At 40.8% G+C, this 26,213-nt stretch overlaps 1 protein-coding gene across 2 annotated transcripts in view; it reads right to left on the bottom strand.

Annotated features, from left to right (window-relative positions):
* Positions 1-19,054, bottom strand: part of SUCLG2 (succinate-CoA ligase GDP-forming subunit beta) — a 114,625-nt gene extending 95,571 nt beyond the window's left edge. The window contains exon 1 of one of the 2 annotated variants that reach the window (XM_071549686.1): positions 18,937-19,054. In XM_071549686.1, coding sequence (XP_071405787.1) covers positions 18,937-19,032 — 96 coding nt within the window. In that variant the 5' untranslated portion in view covers positions 19,033-19,054. The other variant, XM_071549685.1, reaches the window with a different exon arrangement.
* Between the last annotated feature and the right edge of the window lie 7,159 nt (positions 19,055-26,213).

Genomic DNA, 26,213 nt, shown 5'->3' with positions numbered 1-26,213 from the left:
GAAAGATGTATTTTAGGGTGAAGACAAAAGAAGTGACCATGAGATCTTAGAAATGTGAGTAAACAGATGATTCTCTGAACCAATTCCCAACTCAAAAAGGTTTTGGTTGCAATAAATCTGCATCTGTACTTAAAAGGGACAGCAATGAAAAGAATTAATACAGGAATATTGAATCCCAACCCTGTATAAAATACATTTATATCAAGCATTCACAAGAATCTGAGTTGGGCTTCAAAGTGTAAGTTCTTGGGCATCATAAACATCCTACAGATAAATCTACCCCTGAGACTGACTGTGACAGAGCTGAAGGACAAAGGCACAGCCTTAAAACAGCCTAGAAAAGTCTACAAAGGTCTCCAGGAAAACTATTTCCCACAGCCAGTCTTCTACAGGCAACAATAATTCACCCCTTCATCCAGAAAGGAGATTTTAACACAGCAGAAGCAAAACTCCAGCATCATGTGTCTGTGTATTGTTTATTTCCCATTCTGCAGCTCCACTCACCCACAATTTTGTTGCTCTCAGCACCATCACTGTTAAATCCCCACTGCAGTCCCAGTGCTCATGAAGGACAAACTGAGGAATTGGGCTGTAAATTATCAGCAAAAAATAATCTCAATCTGAAAGGGGACATGGGAGAAGCAAATGGAAAGGAACACAAAGCACAGGAAAGCAGGCACTGCCTTTTAGGGATTTCTGTTCACTATGGATTCTCATCTCCTTCTATTCCCAGCTTATCCCTGCTTGAGGACTTTTCATCTCTTTCCCCACACACAGGTCAGAAAACCCCACCAGAAAACTGCACAGATTTCAGATCCTTCCATGCAGCTCTGGCCCCAGTGAGGCCCAGGATGCTCCAGCAGTTTAAGACACGTCTGTGTTTCATCTGTTCCTTTATTGCAAGGCTGGAATACTTGTAATACGTGTGGAATACTTGTAACTTCCTTAGATACAATGGTTACTGGGGAAGCCATGGGTCAAACCATTACAAGTACAAGGAGCACATCCCGTCCCACCAGCCTGGGAAGAGAAGACTGGAAATACTGTGTGATTTCAGTAAAACCCTCACTCCCTGTGTGACAACTCATATTTCATCTTCAGAAGGTGACAGGCAAATGCACCAAAATTTTCCATCAGTGGCATTACCTTAACACAATTCTTCTAACAACAAAAGGAAATTTTACATTTAACTGAACTTACACACACACACATTACTGTAAATACACCTTAATCTTGAATATTAACTTCTGTCAAGGGCTGAGGGTTTAAATTTTCCCAAACCTTTTTTTCTTATGTGGCATTTTACTTCTTAGCATGTCAGCTACAATTGCTATAACAAAGAAAAACTTAAAATCACTCCAGTGATCCTACACGAAAATCCAAACAATATGTTTGCATGGAATGGAATAAAGAAAAATTCAAACTGAAAGATTTAGTCTTTTGAAAGGAAATTCCTACAAAAAGGCTAAAATAAATATAATTAATTGGTCTGCTGAAGACTTCCAACAGAGCTGGTACTACAAGAAAAAAATAGCTTTCATGTGAGAACTTTCTGTGTTGTGTATTGATGTACACATTGCAGATGCAAAGGAGCCCTTATTTGAGATTAAGATCTGGCCAATAAGTTGAAAGGGGTTTTTTTCTTTATTTTTAAACCAAAAGTAAGCTTTAAGAATAAATCAATTCATAAAACTAAGAAAAACATCACGAGTAGCCCATAGAAAATAAAATTTTGTTATTTAAAATCATCAAGCTTTTAAGAGGAATTAAATTCATCCTAATAAGATATTTCTTAAGATTAAATCTCTAACATAAGTACTTATCAAAGAGAATAATAAACAGGGCATTTTTACAACTGATAACATTTCCTCAGAGCCTGACAACGGCATCAAAAATCCCCAAAGTCAAATAAGTGCAACAAAAGGCTTCAACTGAGCAGTAACATCAAGTGAGATGAAGGCAGAATGATTCAATCAAGTACAGGTTTCACACCAGATTCTCTCCTGCTGGCTTCAGTTATTTGGCACTTTCCAAAAGCACAAAGAATGTGTATTGGTTGAGTTCACCTCTAATGTCCCTTCCCTTCTCCAATCCTCAGGGTTTTTGCAACCAGTCAGAACTGCACTAATATTGACCAGAGGTCTATGGAGTAAGGAGGATTTCAGAAAACTCCTGTGACTGGTAATCACATATTTCATTCTGAACCAGCTTTCTGTTCAAAGTTCCTCCTTTATAGAACCAGAGACCATGTTTGGTCCAACAGCATCAACACATCAAACACCTCGTTTTGATCATCTTAATGAGGTCAGGTGTAACAGAACTGTATCAGTGGTTTATTGATGACTGCTAGAGAAAAATCTGATTGTTCACATAACCTGCATAATCTCTTATTTACCATCTTTTTGTTTGGTGGTTTTTTATTGAACACTAAGGACTCTACACAAATAATGTATTTGAAGAGCAGCTGCATTATTCTTCCACTACTCCCTTGGACAATTTTTGAGCTGTCACATGGCAAGAAAACAAACAAATAAAAGGCATTATTTAAATAATTCAGGCTAAAACTAACAACAGGAGGGTAACTACAAGTATATTTTCTAGTTGATATTTGCTACAAAATGAATGAAAGGGAGACAGATTTAGAAAACACTGCAACAAAGAGACACAGTTGTGCTTATATATGCAGCATTAACTGCTCTGATGGACAGCATCTTTCAGATGACCCAGGACGTATCTTTTGAGTGCTTACTTTCAAAAAAAGAAAACACACACACTAAAAACAGGAGGAAGTGTCTTAACACATTCACCAGAAGTTTGCAAGTTGCATGTTAACTACTTCAGCAAAATGCTCGGAAATAAATGTTCTACGTAACCACAGAACAAGAGCAGCAACAGTAACCCCAAACTTCATTAAATTGTTTCTTATCTGAATCCATATGCTCAGTATAATGTTTTTTTTCATTTTCTGGCCTCCCTGGTAAAACATCTAAGACTGGTTCCAAGACATGATTCCACATAAATGCTGCCATAAAGCATCTGAGCAGCAGGTACCAAGAAGTGTCACACTGTGAGGTAAGAAAAAAAGCTTTAATAAACCAACAAGGAGAAAACATCACAATCACACGTACATGTTAAAAAAAAAAATCAGGGGCTTTCTGAAGTCAAATCAGCCCCCAGCTGAGCCCTACAAGTCCCTGTGTTAGTAGAGCAACTGAGGCTCAGGACAGGAACAGGATCACCAACCACTGAGACTTTGCATTTACCCTTCAGCTCTGTAAGTTACTGCTACAGGAGAGGTCTCTTCCAAAAAGCAAAACCAAATTAAAATCATTTTTGGAAAAAGCAGCAACTGTTTGAGGAGCAGCATTTTCAGGAAGAACCCACTACCTACCTCTAGAATTCAAACTTTAGGCATCACATACTTTTAATAGAATAGAATCACTCAGGCCTATTCTGTAATAAGTGTATGAAGAAACCGTCAGAAAGAAAAACTGAAAAGTCAAGTCTGAGAACCAACCAAAGATTCAAATTATAACCTCTATTACAACCGAGGCCTTTTAGCCTCAATAAAATTAAATTTCACAAAATTCTGTGCCATTTCATGCCTAATTCCACATAGGACTACCTTGGCTAACCATTCACAACTAAGTATTTCACCATATCATGACCAGTGGTCGTTTTTAGATAATTTCCCTGAAAAAGCCCTAAATGTAACTACTTATTTTTCTTGGCAAGACTCTCCAGGTCAAATCTTGACTTTTGGAAAATGCCAAATGATTGCAACCAGAGGAAGAGAATTCAGTGATAATCAGCACTATTAAAGAAACAAATCACCACTAAGCAAATTTCTATGATAACTGCACACCCCTTGACACACCTGTAGAATGTGAGCAGCCCCCCTGTTTGCATTAAGAGACCCTAATGCATTTCATTGCATGACTATTAAAGGAAGACACACTTCAACATTTCCTTTTCATTCACAGTATGAATGGAAGCCAATATTAACATCAAAAACCAAAGATGGATCTCTTAAAAGTACTAAAGTAAAGCTGGTCAAATAAATGCCTACTACTCTTTTCCTCCTCTGCTGCTCCACTGGAGTCAAGTAGTGCCAAAAGATCCTGTGCCAGTGTGAAACAGCTCCTGCAAGGCAAATTATCTCTGCACGAATGCAAATTACATGTCAAATGCACACAGCATCAAGTTTTATAAATCTGGACTTCACTGTAATGGTTATACTGGAAATAAGTCATTTGGGAAGAAATGCTGTGGTGTTTTTGAGGTCTTTCAGATGTATTCTGTATCTGAAATTAAAAGGCAGTGAGTTTAGTGTATCTGATCTAAAACAAAAGTCTGTCACCCAAAAAATCCATTTGCTTAGCCAATACATTTGACAGCATTCCAGTTTATTCAATTTGTGCACTCTGACCTGTAATACAATTCCAAGCACATGTGAAGGAAAACAGATAGACAAAGATGACAGCAATGAAAGAGCATACTGTTCATCAATATGAGGAATAAACCTTTATTATATTTATTGACATACAGCCTCTGTAATTGAAAAAGATGTAGAAGTTCCTATCAAAAAGAAACCATCAGAAATACAACTAAACTGAGTATCTTCATATAAAACACTGCAGGTATGGGGGCATTTTATTAGGCCATAGACTTGAAATATACCACAGAGGCCACTGAAAACCAACTAAAATCCTTATTTGTTTTTTGGCAGTGCCCATGAAATGAGTGTTAACCTGACAAGAAACAAAAATTCAGAAAAAAGAGCTTCATTAAACAGAAGTTTATTGCAAATGTAAGTCATCAAAAGCAAACATGGACTGTGTAGGAAAGCACAAAGACAGTGTAAGGATTCATGGTAAGGCTGAAATGCTGTGAGATCCGTCCCACTGAGCCAAACCGCCCCCCCTGCTCTCCAGAGACGCCACAAACCTGGGGGTACCTTAAGACAAACAGGACAGCAAATGATCTCATCACTGTCTGGAACTCCCTGAAGGGAAGTTCTGGCCAGGTGGGGGTTGGTCTCTTCTCCCAGGCACTCAGCAATAGGACAAGGGGGCTCAAGCTCTGCCAGGAGAAACTGAAGTTGGAGATCAGAAAAAAATTATTTCCAGAGAGAGTAATCAGGCATTGGAATGGGCTGCCCAGAGAGGGGGTGGATTCCCCATCCCTGAAGGTTCTTAAAGTGAGCTTGGCCGTGGCACTGAGTGCCATGATCTGGTAAAGGGACTGGAGCTGGACCAAGGGTTGGACTTGATGATTTCAGAGGTCTTTTCCAACCCAATCCATTCTATGATTCTATGAAATGTCCTTCCCAAGTAACGTCCTGCTGGCACCCACAAAACAGTATCCATGTCATCCTACTGCAAAGCCAAGAGGAAACCACCTCTCACCACCATCCCAAACTGCCCACTCCAGCTGGGATGCCACATGGCAGCAAGGGCCCTTTGAGACCATCAGCCTCATCCAACACTGAGAATTATGGTCACAGTCTCAGTCTAGACTTCTGTGATATCCTTATGTAAGGATAAAATTGATCCTGTGAGGTAGTTTAGGAAAAAGTCTTAAGTATTTCCTGAAAAAACCCAGATTTTTCATACTTATATCCACAGCAGTTGGGAACTGCTTATTTCTTATGGTCCATATCAGAATGCAATAAGCAGATTTGACCCTAAACATGAGCCTTGAATTTTAAAATCTTCTGTAGGGACAGCTGAAGACCTTTGAACACTTAAGTTGCAGTATTTATTCCAACAAATGGGAATTTATTTCAACTGAATTAAAACAAAACCAACACATAAACCCCAGTTAGCAGTTACAGGCCTTTTAGTTCCACATTTATTCCTTAAAATACACCACATAAAGTATCTTGAGCAGTAAAATACAGTATGTTTAATAAACCCCCCCAAAACCAATATCTTATTTCCCAGTTCTTTAAAGGCTACGAAATTTTGATCAATAAACTGTAGGGGCAATTTACTGCTTTATACCACTGGACCAAATACCCACTTTTCAGAATGAGTGAGATCTGTCACTGCAACTGTTGAGGTTTATGGAACTCAATTTCAAATAAAATAAAGCAAAAATAGCCACAGGACATATGCACCTGCACTGTTGTTTACTAAAGCTAGACTGCCTGTTCTGCTGGATAATTAAATGGTTCTCTTCATATACTCAAAAATAGACAGAAAAGAAGTTGAGGGCTGTGTTATAAAAGGAGCTCATAGTTAACATATTGCTGGGATTTCTACTGTTAAATTGTTCTCAAAAATCAGACTCACACAGTTGAGAGGATGGCCAAGAGCTTAGAAAGTGTCTTTAAAACCTTCAAAAGAGTGAAACAAGCAACCACCTCTGCTCAGACGCCCAAATTACTGAAAATGAGATTGCACTGCCCGTTGAAACCAAGCCTGGGGAGGACAATATGAAGCTACTCACTCAACTGCATTTTTCCTTCTGAAGAAATTACTCAAATTCACTGCATTTTACTGTCCAGAGAAGTAACACTCCACAAGAGCTTTAGTTCAGAAGTCTACAGTTTATAACAATCAGAAGATTTTTTTATTACTATAGTAAGTGTTTGTGTCACTATTTAATTCCAGTTCATGCAATCAAACCCAGCACTTGGTTAAATCCTGCCCCGAATACTTCCCCATAGTTCAAGGAAAAGCCAATTTCTCTTGTCACATTGCAAGGTTCTTTTTAACAGAAGCCACTGCAAACCAGAGATAGGAATGCAGGAATCACAGCAGGCAACATAAAGATGGTGACAAACATCAAAGAAATGGAGGGAAGAGCTTTTTTAAACTAGTAACATGTCAATTTTAGAGAAGGAAGCTATTTTAACTGAAAACCTGAAGAAGGTATATTTAGTCATCTCATCCATTTTATTTAAGAGAAACGACTTTTCTTCCATCACCAGGCAGCAGTGATTATTTTAATGCAACATAATAAAGCAAGGATATAAAGCACAGATTATCTACCTGTAGATAACAAAGCAGACTAAACTAATAGATGCCAGTTGACATCACTCATCTGTTGAGAAACAGACAGTCACCAATTACTAGCAGAACGATAATTTGTTTGTTTAATGATTATGCTAATTTACTGAACTCTCATTAGACAGATACACAGGGAGTATTGATGAGTTCCATAAGGCATTATAAAGTATGGCTGAATTATTTCAAAACAAATTAAACCAGAAAATACTGTTCACTATTCAAAGGAATAATAAAAGCCTGATAGGGAGTGAATCCTCCAGATGAGCTCTCTGAAAAAGGCCCAAGTTTTCAGAGCTGTATGGACCTAAAAACCTGTGGCTGCAGCAGCAAATGCCACCTGGGAACTCCCCCCAGGGATGTGGCCCCTTCTGAGCCCACCTGGTTGCAATGCCAGAGCTTTCCAAACCCTGCAGAGGCACCTGGGTTTGTGTTAATATTGTTTTGTCATCTGCACATTTAGAGCAGTGTAACACTGCCCTGAAAGCAAAAGCAACTATTAAAGTTTCAACTCACAATTTCTCTTTGCTTGTGTTGCAGCTGCATCTGGTTTCTCTTTTTATCTCTTAATAATTTTAAGTTCCTAAATTAAGAAGGAAAGAGAAATTGGTTTTTCACTCAAGAAAGGAATCACTACGAGCAGTATCTGTCAATTTGTAATCATTTATTCATGCACAATTTAAATGAGAAACAATATTAAGTTTCCTTCAAATTTCAGGTCTTGCCAAAGGAGTTGTATTTCAATAATATCATAGAAATGAACAGAAATTGGTATCAAATAAACACCTATAAAACACCCTCTACATGATATGCTCATATGAGCCACAGTTCTGCTTTGTAAGAAGAAAACACAAAGTCAGACACAAGAGGCTGCAGCAGAGGCAGAGTAGGAAGGTCTGACATTTATGTGTAATACAGGACAGTTCAAAGTATCAGGATCCTGCAGAAAACCAATTATGAAAAGAACAGTTTCAGCCTCAACCTGAACAGCCTACCCAGAATGTTAAAATTAACCTGGGAGAGTGAATGATTTAACTAAAGAAATAAGCCTACTGGATCTGACCCCAAAGTCAAGTCATGAATCAAACTCCCTCACTCTCCCCCGATTTCCTCACTGAAGTGGGTGAACTTTCCCAAAACTCACTCACTAGCTGAACTGTCAACTTGCCTAGGTAATGTAATCTAAAAATATGTGGCTCTATTCAAGCTTTTTAAGACTAAAATTCAAATGCCATCATGACTGGGGGGATGGAGCATTTCATTCACTACCCACTACCTCAGAATTCACATGTGAAACACTCGTGACCTTTAAAAAAACATTCGCTTCCACTAAAAAAAAATACATTAAACTGCAATGACACATTAATCAATATATATTAGGAAACATAATGATACTGCAACACTCCTCTTTATTTTTGATTCAGCACCTTTTTTCCCTCACCCAGTGATGGAATCCCTTGGCTGGGAAAGGGGAACATCAGGAGCGTCCATCAGTTCTGGAGCCACTGGGTGCTGCTGAGGCTTTCTCTGCCTTATTTATCTCTTTCATTAAAGCCCACCAGAAGCTAAATCTTTCCACAGTGGCTCCAACAGGAAACAACACAATTCTTCTGTGCTTTAACAAATTTCACACAAACAGAAGAGGATTTCAGAAGGCAGAACCAATCTCGCTCACAATTCTGAAATGTAGATTTATAAAGCCATATAGATTGGATTAAAAAAAATTGAAGAATATCTATTCAGGAACCTTGACTCTTAAGCTAAGCCATAGCAACATGCACATGAAAACACAAAGTTTTTCCAAACATCTTAGTTATGTCATGGCTATTTCACTGCAGATAAAACAGTAAGAACAGTAAATGTACTCAGAGTGGAAGTGGGACTGAAAATCCTGACTGCAATCTTAACAAAATGTAATGACTCCCTTAACGATTCTCCTGAATGTTCCTGCTCCTTGTCTACTGCAAGAAACCTTTTTACTTCAAGGGTTCCTGAATGTTTGTCCTACTATGTTCTTTTGATTTTTATCTTCTACTCCTCCTTATCCTTTTATAATCAGCCTGATTGCAAACTGATTGACCCCAGGCTTAACCTCTGCACTCCTCTGGAAATAAAGTGGTGTGATGTGATGTTCCTAAACTGCAGAACTCAGTGGGGTCATTGGCTCCAGAAAGCACAAATGAAACTACACAATTCTGTTCCAATGTGCCTTTAAATCTCATTTATAAACTCAGCATTCTGATTTATCCTTCTGTTTACTTCTCATGTAAGGAAGCAGAGGCAAGAAATGAACTTGAAGCAAGTCCTTCACTCATTGCAGATTTAAAGTCTCCAGTAATGATTATACTTTATAGACTTATTTACAGCTTGCTTACACTCAGGGATTTTGACAGCTGTTCTGTAAACACGCTCTCCTACCCACTAAGCTCCATTGTAAACTACCAGGAACATGCACAGGGTCAGACTTGAGCTCCTTCCGTTGTCCTTATTCTCCTTATCTCGTAACAGCAGCATCTGAGGCCACGTTCTTGGCACTCCCAGCAGCCACCCCTGCATCATCCTGCTGGGTGTCTGCAAACACGCTTTGGCCAAGAAGGCCAATGGGATCCTGGCCTGGATCAAAAACAGCGTGGCCAGCAGGCCCAGGGCAGTGACCCTTCCCCTGGACTCTGCCTTGGGGAGGCCACACCTTGAGTGTTGTGTTCAGTTCTGGGCCCCTCAGTTCAGGAAAGAGACTGAGAGGCTGGAGCGGGGCCAGAGAAGAGCAACGAGGCTGGAGAAGGGACTGGAGCACAAGTGCTGTGGGGAGAGGCTGAGGGAGCTGGGGGTGTTTAGCCTGGAGAAGAGGAGGCTCAGAGGTGACCTCAGCACTGTCTAGAACTACCTGAAGGGAAGTTCTGGCCAGGTGGGGGTTGGTCTCTTCTCCCAGGCACTTAGCAATAGGACAAGGGGGCATGATGGGCTCAAGCTCTGCCAGGGGAAATTTAAGTTTGAGATCAGAAAAAAATTCTTTATAGAGTAATCAGGCATTGCAATGGCCTGCCCAGAGAGGGGGTGGATTCCCCATCCCTGGAGGTTTTTAAATTGAGCTTGGCTGTGGCACTGAGTGCCATGATCTGGTAAAGGGACTGGAGTTGGACCAAGGGTTGGACTCGATGATCTTGGAGATCTTTTCCAACCCAATCGATTCTATGATTTTGTGAGGGCTGCAGTCCTCAAAAGGAGGAGAGGAGATGGTGGGAGGAATGTCCTCTTGAACAGTAAGACCTGACCTCACTCCTGCACTTCCCCCACCTTGCCAGCCCATTGCTGAGCAGCTGAGTCAGTCCTGCTGCTACAGACTGACCTCCAAACTAAGCAGGAGTCACCAAAATCTGACAACCCACACCCTGCTCACCACCCAGGGCACTACTCTTGCCTCTATTAACATGCAAACAGCAAAACAGAATTTCTCCAAATGAAGTGACAGCACACTTCTGGCAGGGAGAAGTTGCCAGATGCTTTGTGGTCAGTGTGTAAAGGCCTCCTGAGCAGAGCTGAGCACACTCACCTCACCAACATTCACCTGGGCAGTGACCCACTGGCACCCGGAAAACCCAGCTGGAACACGGCAGATTCCTTATCCTACAGGACTACATGAAAACTGTCTGGTTTGAACATTCCTGAGGTCAGAAAACAAAGACAGTAACAGAAAAAAACCACAGTGTCACAAAACGAAGCTGCCTGCCCAAACAAAGCTGCCAGTCCACTCAAAGGGGTAAGCAATGCCCTTTCTTCTTACTTCAGAAATTGTTTGCAAAACAATCTTTTCCTTGCATTTTAAAACCAAAATTCAGCAGAATAAAATAGTATTAAAATTACCTTTTTTACGTGCCTATGTTCCCAAGGAGCAAGTGTGCCCAGAGATGCTTTACACCTCCAGAATCAATTTCAGAGCCTTTGCTTTTTTCAATGTGCTCACCATCAGAAGCTCTGTTTTGCATTAGTAATTAATTTTAGTCAAATTATGTTCATTTGGATTTTTAAAAACTTCAAAGCTTTAAGAAAGCATACTTTCCTGACCTAAAAAGTAAGGCTTTGAAGTATCTGATGAAAATAAACTCAGTACCATACACACCTGCATAATTAGTTGCAGAAAATACCATAATACATTCCTTGCCTCAGCAAGTAAAAGAAGATTGTTGGTGATATGCACCACACATTCAAAAAGTGAAATAAGCCATTTTCTCCACATAAACCAGAAATATTCTTTTATTTTAAATACCTTGAGGGGAAATGTAATATTTTTTTGTTCTCATCTTAGAAAAAGTATTTAACTTCCTGATTTTTTAGAAGATTAAAACTATACTTTTTTATCTAAGAAGAAAGGCTGTAAATACTAAACATAACCAGGAAGCAATAATTCTAAAACTCTTTTAACCACCAAAAATGAGACAAAGTACCCACTATCAATTTTTTGTGTACTGCATCCTAATTAGGCTTCCTGAATCATCAGAAAGCTCAAAGCATTGTCAATGGGTTGAACAGAAATGTTTCTCAACTCCTATCTCAAATAACCATAACTATCAAAGAAGCATTTCATGCCTACCATGCCCTAGAAGAATACTTTTTCAAGTGTTAGAAGTCACTGGTATTTTAAGAAAAAACACCAATAAAATGCCAATTTAGACAGTTTGAGCTCCATTTTTCATCACAGAGAAGCAAATGCAAAACATAATCACAGTTTTTCTGTTCCAGCTCTTTAATACTTGAAGTCAAATCATGATAATTTCCATGCTACCAACTATGTCATCACAGATTATGACTTTGAGCATTAAGCAGTGAAACACTCCCAAGCAAAAAAAATGCAAATGCCCATGGCAGTAAAATAAAGAAATATAGAAAAGTATCTACAGAAACAGTTCCCCTGCATGACTAAATTGTAGGTGAGCTCTTCAACCAGTGCAGAATGGACTGAAATTGTTTCTAGAGTGGAGGCAACAAAAAAACCACCACAAAAACAAACAAAAACCCCAACAAAACAAAAACAACAACAAAAACCTCCGATACCCATTTTTTTTTGTTCGATCTGAATACTTCACACCTTTATCATTCATAAGTCTTAGTTTTAATTAGACCATTAGCCTTAGACTGACAGGAAGCAAACTCTAGACAAAGACAGAAGAGGTTTGGATGCTTGGGCAGAAAACAGAAACTGCCCAGAACAATGGATGAAAGTTGGCCTTTAAGCCAAACATTAAGAACAATAACGTTCCAACCAGCCCAGACCAGTTCCAGTTGTCTGAAGCCTCGCCTGATCCCTGATGGAGCTGCCTGAGGCAGAACATGCACAACAACATTACCAATAATGCTGGTCTGCCCACTAATCCTGACCCAGAGGTTCTCAGAGGGGTCATCAACCCTCCCGAGGTGGAACTCCAGCAATCCAGCTGCTCTGGAATCGTGTTTAATCATTTCACATCATGTTTAAGTCAAGCTCTAAATATCTGATCCTCTACTTCCTAAATTTATGGCATTACTTGAGATTATTTTAATCTGAGCCACTTAACCGAAAAACATACTTAGACTGAAACTCTGCATGAAAGAATTCAATTAAATAGATTCACTGTTTCCAATGTGTTTGGAGTGACACAACTGAAGAAGCTGGAAAAGTTAAGGGAAAATACATTTCTTATGCCATCTTCAGACCTTAAACAAGTACTATGTTGACAATAAAAAGGATATGATTGCTTTTAATAGGCCTTTCCTCCATAATTATAAGTAGCTGTATATTTTAACTATACTTATCATTGTTATCCGTATTTGCACATATAATGCTTTCCACTGGTGGAATCTTCCTGATATTTCTATACCAGTATGGTGTATGAACAACTGGGTTTTTTTCCTTTTTTGTTTTTCTGCACATTTCACACAAGGCAGTAACTGCTTTCTTGGTTGTCACGAAATTGGCAGACATCAAAGTAAACTGTTCTTTTGTCCACAGATCCCTCAGAGGAAGATACCAAAGAATGATGAAGTGTTCCATTAGTTATTTGTGTCTTGCTTTTAATTTGCAGCTTCGTATTTTTCAATACAAAGTCTTGGACGAGCAGACAAACCTACCAAGAAATCTCCCTTGATTTTTCAATCCTCCTGACAATTCTTAAAAAAAGTTTTGCATCTCACAAAGAATTTAGGTGGACAAGAGCTAAGACATCAAAGGTAAACTGCAGTGGAAGTGATTCCATCTCCTCCTTACACAGACAATTCATCATGGCTTACATTCCTTAAGTCTATCCACTCCTCTAACACCTTGCTGTGTTCCATCTTCCCACTTACTGCCCCCTTCCTTACTGCTCCAGAATCTTTATAAACACCCTGTACAAATGGGTGTTTAAAGTTGCTGCTACTGATGCTCTCAAAATATTTCGGGCAAATAAAACCAGACAGGGGCCAAGAAGAAAAAAGCTCATGAGTAAATCTGCTCAACAAACCAGGAACTTTTAAACAAGCAAACCACCAAACCAAGTGAAAATCAAGAACTTGCATTAAATGAATATATTTTGTGCTATCAGTATAAAATGTTAATGGAAGATTTGAAAAAAGTGCTCCAAGAACTAAGAGGAAAAATAGCAACTATTTAAATTTCTTCACAATTAACATTTAGCTACTAATTATACAAGAATATCACCATCAACATAACGTCACTAACAAACTAAAACACCAATGCTGCATTTTTCTTTTCATTACCACATTAAAGGAGGGCTTCAGATCAGTTCAGAACATGTTGTAAGTATAAATCATGCACCAGAGACTTCAAGAGCACAGCACAGGTCTACTATTAAGGAATTTTTCACAACAGTCAACTTCTCTTCATTTCATGCCCACTCCTGCTGTGTTATCTAGTTAAAGTAAGATCAATAGCCAGGTATTAATTATGGATCAATCTTTAATTACCAGTTCCAAAGTTACTGTCATAAGCAGTTGCACAGACATTGTGATTCCTCTGTCCTGTGTTTTATTAAAACTCTGTGGAAGAGGTGAGTGTAAGCTGAGCCACAGATGGCTGGAAACTGCTTTTCTCAGCAGAAAGTATTAAAGGAGGAAATTTTCTGGAGAAAATCCTTAGGGTATATGCTCAAAGCTGCAGATGATAGTCTCAAACATGCACAGAAAAACTGGTCTGGCCAAGGCAATAACAAGCCAAGATACTCACTACAGGTGTTGCCAACAGCAACACTCCAACACTCTCAGTTGAGGTTCAGTCACCCTGGAACTACCTGGGGGTGAGTCCCCAAAACAGGGAGGGGGAGAATCCCATCTCTAAGCACTAAAGGAATGTATTTCCAATTTTTGCTGAAAGTGCACCTACCAAACAAGAGATAGAATAATACAGCACAGAAATTACCTGCTTCTGAGAAAGAAGTAAACCCCAAGTGTTCTAAACCCTCACCTTCACTTTTCTGTATCCTCAAAAGAACCTCAGTATCTTCACACATTCTTCACAGCATCCCTGTTGGCAGCAAACAGGGAGAAAGACCAAATGAAAGGCCTTTTTATTCAAAAAAAGACATTAAAAATAAAAATTGCTACACACACTGACACTATTCCAGGGAAAAACAGGAGGAAACAGTCACTCAGATATCTGTAAAGAAAACACAGTTTGTCTACTAACACTTTATCTACTTCCTCAGGAGGTGGATCAATAAAAAAACCCACTTGATTTTATATAAAAAACTTTAACCAATCCTAAATATACTCAAGCAAGGTAAGGAGTCTCTGTAGGTAAACTGGTTGAGAGTTCTGAAGGAGGGTCAGGAGGAAGGGTTTACTCATCCATAGCCATATTTAAGACCACAGGTGTCCCACCTAATTCTCAATCTAATGCCATATTCATGAAGGCTGTCTCTGCTTATCTAATTAGCCCTATCCCTTGATTTTACCTCCATGAGGTACAAAGAAAGGTAAATCAATGCAGCAAATTGCAGCTTTTCCACTTCAAGACAAAGCTGTGAGTATCTGTGCCAGAGCCAAATGCTTCCAAGGTAGAAGTTCCACCAGCATAAAACTCACTGAAAAACGAACAAAATATAGATTTTAAAAAACCAAATCATCACAGTCTGAGGCTATATTTATGTTTTCATTTCCTTCTTTCATCTCAAAATAGGATTCAATAACCATGTGTTCAATGGAAGTGCCGGGGAGGAGTGGGCCAAACATCTGCTCCACTTTGGCATTTCAGTTTTGTCTAGAGTTTGAAGAGGGCTTTCCTGTCATTTGGTTGAGGTGCTTATAGGAAAAGCTGCCTGTGAAAGTCTGTAGGCTCATGTATTTCCTGACTCTAAATGTAAAACCTTGAAAATTACAGCAAAACTGCCAACCAGGAAAAGCCAAACAGGGAAACAGTCCAAACCTTCAAGAAATGTTCAAGAACTTCACACAAAACTACAAAAAAATAAGAGTCTGGTATTGAAGTAGCTTCTGAAGTCATGAATTGAAAAGTTCTTTTGAACAGTGTTTTGTGCTGCATGGAAGATCAGCCACCACAGCTGATGATTTCTTAACAAAGACAAATTTCTCTGTTCAGTGTTAATGAGGCTTTATAGGTTTCCAAGTCCAGGAACTGAAGGCATCTGCAGGGAGCAACCTTGCACAGTTCCCTAATTTTAACATCTACAGCATTCACCAGATTTGACAACAGGAATATTGTTTAATCCCACTTTCCTGTCCTTGCTTTTTTAAAAATATTTCCAACACACACTGAATTTGGACATGTTCTGGCAGGGCTGAGGCTTATTTTGAAGGCTGGGATAGGGTTCATAACACACCAGTCAACCTGCTCACTCTATGAGAATACTGGTGAGCAATTTTTTTATTATTCTGATTTAATTGTTCCTCATTTATATTCATCACCGAATTCCACTGCATCTGAAGCTATTTTGAAAACACAGCATTCTCCCAAAGGGCCCAATCCAACTCCCATTCAAATAAACAGCCTTCAGTGGAGCCTATTTGTTGCCAGCCAACAAGATTGAATTCTGCAGCGGAGCAGTCCCTGGAGCGTTTGTCACAGCTCTTTACAAATATTGCTCCAGCAAGAGCAGGTCTAAATACACTTGTCCACATGCACTGCAGACAACTGAAATCTATCTTTTATCTTCCTAGAACACTTGGTCAGATTTAAACTCCATGTTGTACAAAGAACTGAATCTACCAAGACTACAGGAGGAAGCAAAACGAGCAACAGATGTTTAACAGTTATACAAATGTAAAGAACCAAAGGGAAAGCAGAAGGATGATACAGTATTTTCATGCCACAGGAAAAAGTACCATTTCTTCTTGGACATGGCCCTGAGTGCCATGATCTGGTAAAGGGACTGGAGCTGGACCAAGGGTTGGACTTGATGATCTCGGAGGTCTTTTCCAACCCAATCGATTCTATGATTCTGTGATTCTGTAATTCCACCCCTAAAATGAAATTACACAGGAAAATGTGTGTGTGCAGATCATACTGACAGCATAAAACCAAATCTCTCTAAAAACTTGTTTCAACACAGCTATGAATATCACCAATTCTGAAATAATAAGAAATTTTGCAATAGATACAAAGTGTACAAACACCACTCCAACAGTAAGTCATGAGGGTTATAAGGAAAGATTTTAAATGTCACCAAGTTTCTACTCACACACAGCTACCAAAACAACAAAGTTCAAGACTGGTATGTCTTGATTACATCATCCATATGGAAGACCCTTATCTGTGAAAAGAACAGTGTGATGGGCTTGGAGGACAGGTTTTGATGGTTTATGGTAAATAAATAAAGTAACAGGGTAACTTCTGGTCTGAGCTAGGGAGTAAATGATACAAATGAGAAAAACTCTTTCAAAGGATCTTAGTCTTGGATTTTTTATCCCACTTTATAGCACAGAAACCCAGACTGGCTGATCAACTTGTTTGTAGCTTAAAGTCTAAGACAGGGGAAGATTAGGAGATTGTTTAGATGGGAATTCTATTATGTAACACTGCAAAACTGAAGACCTTTCTACAGCAAAGTGGTTTACTTTGAAATTAAGAACTTGATTTGTTGTTATACAGTATTGATGTGGCTCTTGAAAACAGCCTACTTAGAAAGCACAGATCTTGGGAGACACTCTTAGTATCTGCTAGAGTTCAGAAAGAGAGTAATAAAATGTGATTTATAATACAAGTTCAATGCTGCTAGTTCAAAAATAATGCACAAAGAAGGCTGCTTTTTTTTTAAAGTCAGCCACCTTGATATCCTATGAACACTCCTGAGAATCTAAGCTGATACCCAGTGATTTCAGTGGGGTAATTTACTGGGTTGCTCCACGCTTTGAGAGATGATAGAATAGAGCATTAACTCCTAATTTCTACCTGTACCTCAAATCCCCACTGCGGTGCCAGATAAAGACAGGGCTTGAAACTGAGCTCACTCAAAACACCCTCTATATTGAGATGACTGTCCAGACAATGCTCAATACTCCAGCCTTTCAAAGGGCTCCACATAACAGTCCAACAAGAATCCTAGAATCGATTGGGTTGGAAAAGACCTCAGAGATCATCAAGTCCAACCCTTGGTCCAGCTCCAGTCCCTTTACCAGATCATAGCACTCAGTGCCATGGCCAATCTCAGTTTAAAAACCCCCAGAGATGGTGAATCCACCCCCTCTCTGGGCAGGCCATCCCAATGCCTTGAGCACTCTCTCTGGAAAGAATTTTTTTCTGATCTCCAACTTCACTTTCCCCTGGCAGAGCTTGAGCCCGTGCCCCCTTGTCCTATTGCTGACTGCCTGGGATGTTACCTCTGAGTTCCTTACTGTAGGATCAGACTGATGTGAGTCATGATGGCAGGAATTCAGCTCCAACCACACAATGCATATGCACCAAGCCCTGCTGGGACTGACAGCATTGCTCACCCACACTAATAGGTTTAAATATGTATATATATAAATAAATGTATGTAGACAGAACTGTGTATGTACACACACACATAAACACTCTCTCCCTGTCTGTGTGTGTTTACATGAAATGGACACATCCTAAATCAACAAATCAATTTCACTGAATTGCTGAATACCATACCCAACATTAAAACAGGGAAGTTGGGCACAAAAGATTTCAGATTTAAAACCAAGCTAGCTCACTTCCTTCAGGTTGAAGGATAAACCACACAGCAGCAGTGGTACAGCACAGCTTAAGCTCAGCACCAGCACCTGCAGCATCCCCAGCAGTGGCACCTGCGGGGCAGCACCAGCCACAGGCACACTCTGCTCCCTCCACAGGCTTTTGCCTCTGGGAAAATACTTATTCTCAGAAACGTGGGCCAAAGTAGGCTCCCATGCAGCTGCTGATGATAAAAATACAAAATAAAGAAGCTGGTTGCCAAAGGGAACGGAGATGTCTGAAAAGCACGTGTTCTTTTACCCTAGCATGGCTTCCGCGTGTTCTTTTACCTTAGCATGGCTTGCTCTGGAGTGAAATAATGAGCTGCTGCTGCAGCTCAGAGGAGCTCCCGAGCTTCCAGGAGGCCAATCCACTCTTTCCCTGAGGATCGGGGCCACCGGGAACCCTGAGCAATTCCCAATGGGCGCCACTCACCCCTGCCCGACCTCAGCACCGCACGGAGCCAAAGCCAACGCGCTGCCGCCCCCGGAACCGCGTGTGGATACACGGCACCAGTTCGTACCCGGTGCTGATGAGAGAACTCCGCGCACTGCGGGGGCAGGACCCGCGTTGGGCTGCCCAGCCCAGCCCAGCCCAGCGCCGGGGCCGCGGCTGGAGAGTCCTCGGTCCGGGCAGCGACGGCGACAGCCACGGCCACGGGCACAGCCACGGCCCCGCCGGGGGGACGCGAAGGCTCCTTCCTTCCCATTGCGGGGCCCGCGGGGTGCGGAGGCGGCCGGGCCGCGCTCAGTCACTCACCGGGAAGCCTCCCCGCAGCCGGGCGGATCGCAGCGCCAGGGCCCGCAGTGCCGGCCCGGCCAGAGCAGCAGCACCAGCAGCACCAGCAGCAGCCATGTTATTGTTACCCTGTGCCCGCCCTGCCCCGGGCGGAAACCGCGGCGGAGCGCGGGGAGGGGCGGCGGGGCCGGGACCGGGGAGCGGGATCGGGGCCGGGACAGGGGAGCGGGATGGGACGGCAGTGGGACTGGGACGGGCCGGGAGAGCGGGGAGGCATCGTGGGGAAGGAAGGATATGGGCCGCTGTGAGAGGAAGAAAGTGTGTTATCGCTCCAACGAGGAAAGGCTGAGGGAGTTGGCCCTGCTCAGCACTGAGAAGGGACCACACCGATACACACGAGGTATCAGAGCAGGGACCAGGCTGTGCTCGTGGGGAGGAGCAATAGAACAAGAGGCAAAATCATTTACAGAAGTTCCACATGAACATAAGGGAGACCTTTCCCGTGCAGTGACCGAGCACTGGCACGGGGAGCAGGGAGGGTGTGGAGCTCCCGCATTGTGGGGATTCCAGAACCCTCCGGACACGATCCTGTGCCATGTGCGCTGGGATGGCCCTGCTTGGGCAGGGAGGGTGGAACAGGTGGCCCGGGGTGGCTCCTGCCAGGTTGGCCCATCCTGGGGTGCTGTGGAGGCTCATTTGGGGTGGCCGTGCCCGGGACAGCAGCGGGAACAGCTCTGTGTGGGCGGCAGTGGCTGAGAATGAGGAGGGCAGAGATGGAGGGGCTGGGGAGTGTGAGGTGACAGCCCTGCACTGCTGGAGGCTGTCTCAGGACTTCTCTTTTTGTGACTAAAAGGTCTTTTGCTTTTCACTAGGAAATACCAAACTAATAAACCCTAATAAGGCCTGCAGATACCCAGCTGACTCTTCATAGGCACTTCAGTTTGAAGTCCACAAAATGCCTCCGTTTGTTCTTCATCCACTGGTAAAATGTGTCAATCAGGCTGGACAATAGAGGAATTTCTTCACAGAAAGGGTTGTCAAGTATTGGAATGGGCTGCCCAGGGAGGTGGTGGACTCACCATCCCAAAGGTGTTCAAGGAAAGAGCAAACGTGACACTCGGTGCCATGCTCTAGTTGGCAAGGGGGTGTTTGGTCTAAGGTTGGACTTGATGATCTCAGAGGTTTTTCCAACTTAGATGATTCTGTGATTCTGAGAAAACCTCTTTGTTAATGCCAAAGCTCAGACACTGAATTCAGGCCCACCTGGGGAACGGTGCTTAAGGCCAGAGCTCTGATAGCTCGTGACTCCAACACGTGGATATAAAATCTAATACAGGAGCTCCCAGTTCGAGCAGAGGTTTCATGGAAGTGAGTCCCAGAAGCCAGATTGGTGGAAATTGCTCCATCCATCAGGAATGACTTAGGGGCTGGTGTGGACACAAGTGTGTCATGTCTACAATCTGAAGCAAGCTCAAGAGTCAAATGCCCTGATCTTTGCAGGTACAGTCTCTGTGTGACACCCCCTGAACATTTCTCTATTTGGTTATGGTTAATGCACGCTTTGGATAATCTGCCTGTAAGTAATGGAGAATTAACTTTAAATAGCTCACTCAAATTGTCCATTAACAATCATGGTTTGAATAAAAAAAAATTCCTAAAATTGAGCAGTGGATGAGATACCCTTGCAATTTTACCACATTTCATATGAAATTCACCTATATGGAAGCATGCAGAGTTAGCATTATACAGAGGCATTAGTAATGCTGAACATTATTTATTCAGTGGTTTATGATAAAATATTTGAAAAAACAAAACAGTCAAATCCCCATCTTCTAGTCCAGGTTGTGAGTGGAAACAAAGGGAAATGCTCCTGTCAGTGCTTAGAACTTACACTCCCAAATGTATTTTTTAAAAAATCAGGACTCCCTTACTGGAATTTAATCAGCAAATGAATTGTACTTCCATTAGAAAAAAATACGCAATTTCATAAAAACTGAGGTGCCAGAAAAATCTAAAATTGAACACCTTTGTCTTTGTCATGACAATTTAAGTAATGTAATATGTTTCAATAAAGAATCGGAAGATGCAGCTTTTTGATAGCATTGAGCAATAATGTCTGGTACCCAGTATTAGCCCAGGTATTACTGTGTGCCTGTTCTTTCAGAATATTATATACTGACTTCAGTATTATGATGGAGGAACTATAATTTCATTTTTAGTTTCATGACTGTGGTTCAGCAAGCACAGAGTTCCCTATTCATACAGACTATTATGGCTGTCGGCATTAGGTTTATATATATAATAGGTATATAAGCTTTCAGATAATGTGTGTGAATAGCATGCAAGGCTATCATTTAATGCTAAGAGGAGCACTTTCACTGCATAATATAAATAGTGGAGAACCTTCTTTACTGTATTTTTATTGTTTAGATTTAGTGGAAAAACACTGCAGGTATATAGTGTGGGTTGGTCACCAAGACATTATTATTTTTGTATCTCTAGAGTAGAAGGTAATTGACCTTTAAAGGAAAAAGGGTACAGAGATTAATTGTCTTCACATTCACTTTCATTCTGTGTATGTGTAAACCACAGAAAATTTAGATAAAACAGGTCTCTCAAGCAATTAGAGCAAGAAAGAGCCAGCATTGTTGGAACATGGGGTACAAGGATATGTGTGTGTGTGTTAGAGGGGAGATACACATTATGAGTTATTGTTATGGAACACACTTAGAGTGCAAGAATTTGGAAACAGCCAAGGAGTGGTCTCAACACGTTACCCTTACAAATCAAGAGGGAAGTGAACTGCAAAATAAAAAGGAGGAGAGAGAGGAGGCTGATTTCAAAGAACATTCCTTCTAGGCTTCCAAACATTCCTCCCTGTACCCCTGCATGGATTTGCAGCATTTAAGAGCACTGCCTTTCTCCTCTCTTCCCCAGGATGCATAAAAGGCTAGATTGGTCTACTTTATGCAAAACAGCCAGTAATGTTTTTGCAATTAAATTTAAAAAACCCATTGAGTCAAGTTTATACCTCTAAAGAACTTATCCTTAAGGCTAAATAGTTAATAGTGTTCAAACGAAAGCATTTAAAGGTGAAAAAAATTAACTTATCACAGGTAAAGCACAATTTTAAGTGTTTTGCATTTTTTCTTCATTGTGGCAATACTTGTTAACAATGTCATTGTATATTCATTTGCTTATCTGTGCAGATTTCCTCCCAAACCAACATTTGCTCAGGGTGGGTGTCTCACCCAGCATGTGGAGGGTGTATTCAGCCATTGAAGGAGGTTGTTTATTCTTAACTTTTTATTTAACCATAAACCCATTGGACAAACACAAACCCATTATAGCTAGCAGAGCTGAATAGAGCTTTTTTTTCTTAGTAATTTTCCCTGAGTAACGTATCTGAGCTCATGCTGGTGCATATCAGGAAGAAAACCAGTATTACAGCAGTGAAGCAGGGATCGTTATGTTCTCATGAATAGGATGCTCTTCCAATGTAGACTCAAAGAGAATTGGGCCAAATACATATTTTTTATTCACATGGTTAATGTTACAGCTGCAGCAGAGTAACTGTGAGTCAGATGAGCTCTCACTCTTCCACAACCACTGCTAAAGCGGTTGCTCTAGTCAGGTTTTGATGGGTTGTAGCCTCTTTGCAGAGAGCTGGAGCCAGTGGGCTGGAAGGCATTTCATCATCTGTGTATTACCTTGTAATTATTCTTGTGTCAACTATGGAACTTGAGCTTTGTAGTCACATAGATTTTGTAGAGAATAACTTAATCTGTATGTGAAAGATACACTACACACAGCATCCCCAGGAATAATGCATTAGGGTATTAAAACTGCAACAAACTCACTGGAGTAGCCCCCCTGTAGGTTACTGAGGAACAGGAAACAAGACCAGAGACTGAGTCTTACACTACCATTACAGAGAACGAGTTCAGATACAGGTCCCTCTCTCTCAGATTATGATGCTGTCTCAGCCCTTCACTGTTCTCACTCCTTTTCTCCATTCATGTCTCCTTGTCTTCAGATGTAAAACCAAAAAGAAAAATGTATTGTAAGTGGGTGGAAGGAGGGTAACAAAAGATTAAAATAACAATGTTCAAGTCTACAAAGAAGGATGAAAATAAGGAACAAAAAATAGCATATTAGAATTGTGAATTATCTCCCAGGTCACCAAGTTCAGTCATTGCACACAGCCACAAAATTTCTATTCATTAAAAAATTAATATAATGGAAGGGATCCTGGAAGCAAGCAAGATGGAGTGGGTTTTGGCTAGATAGGATCAAATACCCTGGTTGTGCTGTCTTCAGTAAACATATGAGCTCTATGTGCTGCTGCATCATCAAAGTGTGTGTGTAAATACCAGTTTGCCCTTTTCATTTTCAAATTGCCTGTCCCTCTGCTGTGCATAGTGGAACTTGTAGGTGGCTCGGAATGAAAGAATCAGGTGAAACCTTGAAACAGTCTTTGCATCTTCTGCTTGATGCTGTGGGAAGCCAAGGTGCTGCATTTTAACACTGTGTGATAACTTTGACTTGTACTTAAAGCTAAGATTTGAAAAGTGTCTAAACCAGGGAAGATTTTAAATAATAACATGTAGGAATAAGGAGAAAAAGTAGCAAAATATCAAACTTTAAAAAGATTTAAAGCAAGTGAGGCAATACCAAGGAAAGCAATAGAAAAAATAATGCTCCACCTTTTTCAAGTAACTAACCATGTGACTGTTTAAAAAGGAAACTTTCATGAATTATGATATAAATTAATTGGCTGAAAATAGTAGTAGGGATGCATCAATATCCAGGAGAGGCACTGCTACCTTTTGCCAGTGGCCTTCCATATAATGAGGCAGACGAGGGAGTTCAGGTTTGTCAGCAGAGATAGACTGTAGGTCTATAACACTCAGTTCCAACAATGCTCAGAACCCTGATATTGTGGGTAGAAAGACAATTTTATTGAACTTCTGTCAGAGACAATATAGGACTGAATACAAAAAGTGTAAAGATCTGAGCTGCGGGATACACTGGAAGAAAACAACCTCTCAGAGGCTGGACCTCTTTGATAAGATGAGACTATATTCTCACAGAGACTTTGAAGTCTCTAAAAATATAGACAATCTAAATTCAAGAAAGAAATGTCTAACAGTCTGAAAAAGAAAAGTTTAAGTTTCTGAGGGGAAAGGAATGGAGGTTAGAACAGCAGCAAAACAGCAACATAATGAAAAATCAGCCTTCGTTGTGTGTCCGGAGCAAGTCAGCTTATTATGTAGACAAATATTCTAAAAAGAAACTCTTACTTATTAAATATGAAGCAAAATCTTGATCAATAATATTCTTTACATTGTATTTAAAAACATGTTTTACAGAAAGACATATTTAAAGATATTTTTAGCAGCAAGCTATGTAGAGTGTAAAGGCAATTTCCCAGATGATGGAGACTTTGCCCAGACAGTCAAATGTGGAACGTCCATACCCAAGAGCACATGCTGGCTGATGGGAATCTCCATGAGTGCTGTGTAGTAAAGCTCTTTAACTCTTTCACAGGAGGGCTGCAGTTCCCATATGGAAGAATAAAGGCAAGATGTTGCTGCCTTAGGAGAAATTATTTGGATGCTGATAGAACCAGACTTCTTATGTGTGGTTCTGTGTGTCCTGCAAACAGGTGAGCATTTTCCAGGAATAAAACCTGGATACTGCTTCAGACTGTAGAAGACTGTAGCTAAGAAACACTGTTTCCCTTGACCAAAGGGAAGCTGGGCAAAACAGGTAAGTTATAGGTGTTCATATCACATCTAATCTATGTTTTAATTTACAGGTTGCAGAATACCTTATATTGTGTTGTCCCAACCTGTTACAGGGCTTGAAATTGTCTATTGTAATTAATTTCTAAACCAGTAGAGTGAAAGGACTGCTAATATGTAAGGGGTAATTTTTTTCCTGATGAATTTTATGGATTGCAGAGGGAGAGAAATTGATTTTTCTTCTGAGTGAAGTATTGATTTAAAAGTAGCTTTCGATGCTACCTGGTTTGGGGTCACAGGGTACTATTTCAGTGGATTTTGCAGATTGCTTGCTGTGTTTTCCTATTTCAATAAAACCTTTTGGCACTGGCGGTTTCACTTTCATTACAATTGGTTGGACACCAGTAAATGGTTCAGTGATCATGGAAGTTTATGAAAACCATAAACTTTCTGAACAGCCTAACAAAGAAGTGCAGCAGTGTGTGAAAAATCTTGTAACAGAACCTGGATGCACCACCAGGAGTAACTGAACTGCCTAAACATAAAGCAGGGCAACAACAGTTACTGTGGTATTTGGTGCATACCCTCACTGCTTTGCTCTCTAGACAGCACATTTGGACAGGTACAAGTGTGTAACATAAAGGAGGATTTTTTGCCTTAGCTGATGACAAGAGCAGTTACTGCTGATGGAGCTGTGCTGTCCCCAGTCACAACTGCAGGCAAACTGCATCACTGATGTCCTGAAAGGTCTCAGTGCCTTAGTGAAATCTTGGAATAGCACTTGCTTATAAAGAGTAACTCGGGCTTGTACCTGGTGCCATGCAGAGACCTGGTATGTGCCATGGGCTGCGCTGTGCTGGATGGGACCCTCTGTGTGCTGATGTCAGACAGTACAAACTGTTCTGGGTTATGGGGTGTCCTGCATCAATTTGCCATTCAACAATTTATCATCTCACTGCCTCTCTGTGCTATTTATTCCCTCCCAGTTTACACCTCTAACTATTTCTTCTGACAGCATTTCAGTATTTTTTACTCTTTGTATTTCAGCTATTAAGTCATTTAATTTTTGCCTTTTTCCCTGCACTGTCCTCATGCCATCCATTAATGGACATTGTCATCATCAAGCCTTGCAGGGCTCACAGTGAGAGAAGGTACATGTCAAACATGAGCTCTCTCTAGGTGCCTCTGTATAAAAAGGCCAAAGTTTGTAAATATTTTCTGGGTTTGATGTGTGTTTTGATGTGGGCTCAGGTCTACGACCAGCTGTAAGAAGAATATCTATAAATGTCACTACACAGATGAGATTGTGGTGATTTGTTTTGTAATCTGTTCCCTTTGGAATAAAACTACCAGTAAATAGCAACTTCCTGCATATATACTGGAAAGGGATGCCTCCAGGCGTCTCTTTTGCTAGATAATGTATCAATTACCAGATAATCTATCAATTGCTAAAAAACACAAGTGTAGTGACAGTGTAAGTTTCTGGAGCAGAAACAGACTGTGTTTGTGGAGATCCTTTCAAATGACATGCAGGGAGCCTTTAGGAACCCG

This window comes from Pithys albifrons, chromosome 3, assembly GCF_047495875.1.
Source record: "Pithys albifrons albifrons isolate INPA30051 chromosome 3, PitAlb_v1, whole genome shotgun sequence".
Classification (NCBI taxonomy): Eukaryota; Metazoa; Chordata; class Aves; order Passeriformes; family Thamnophilidae; genus Pithys; species Pithys albifrons.
Note: the sequence above shows the minus strand (reverse complement) of the source record. Positions and strands in the feature narration are given on the sequence as shown.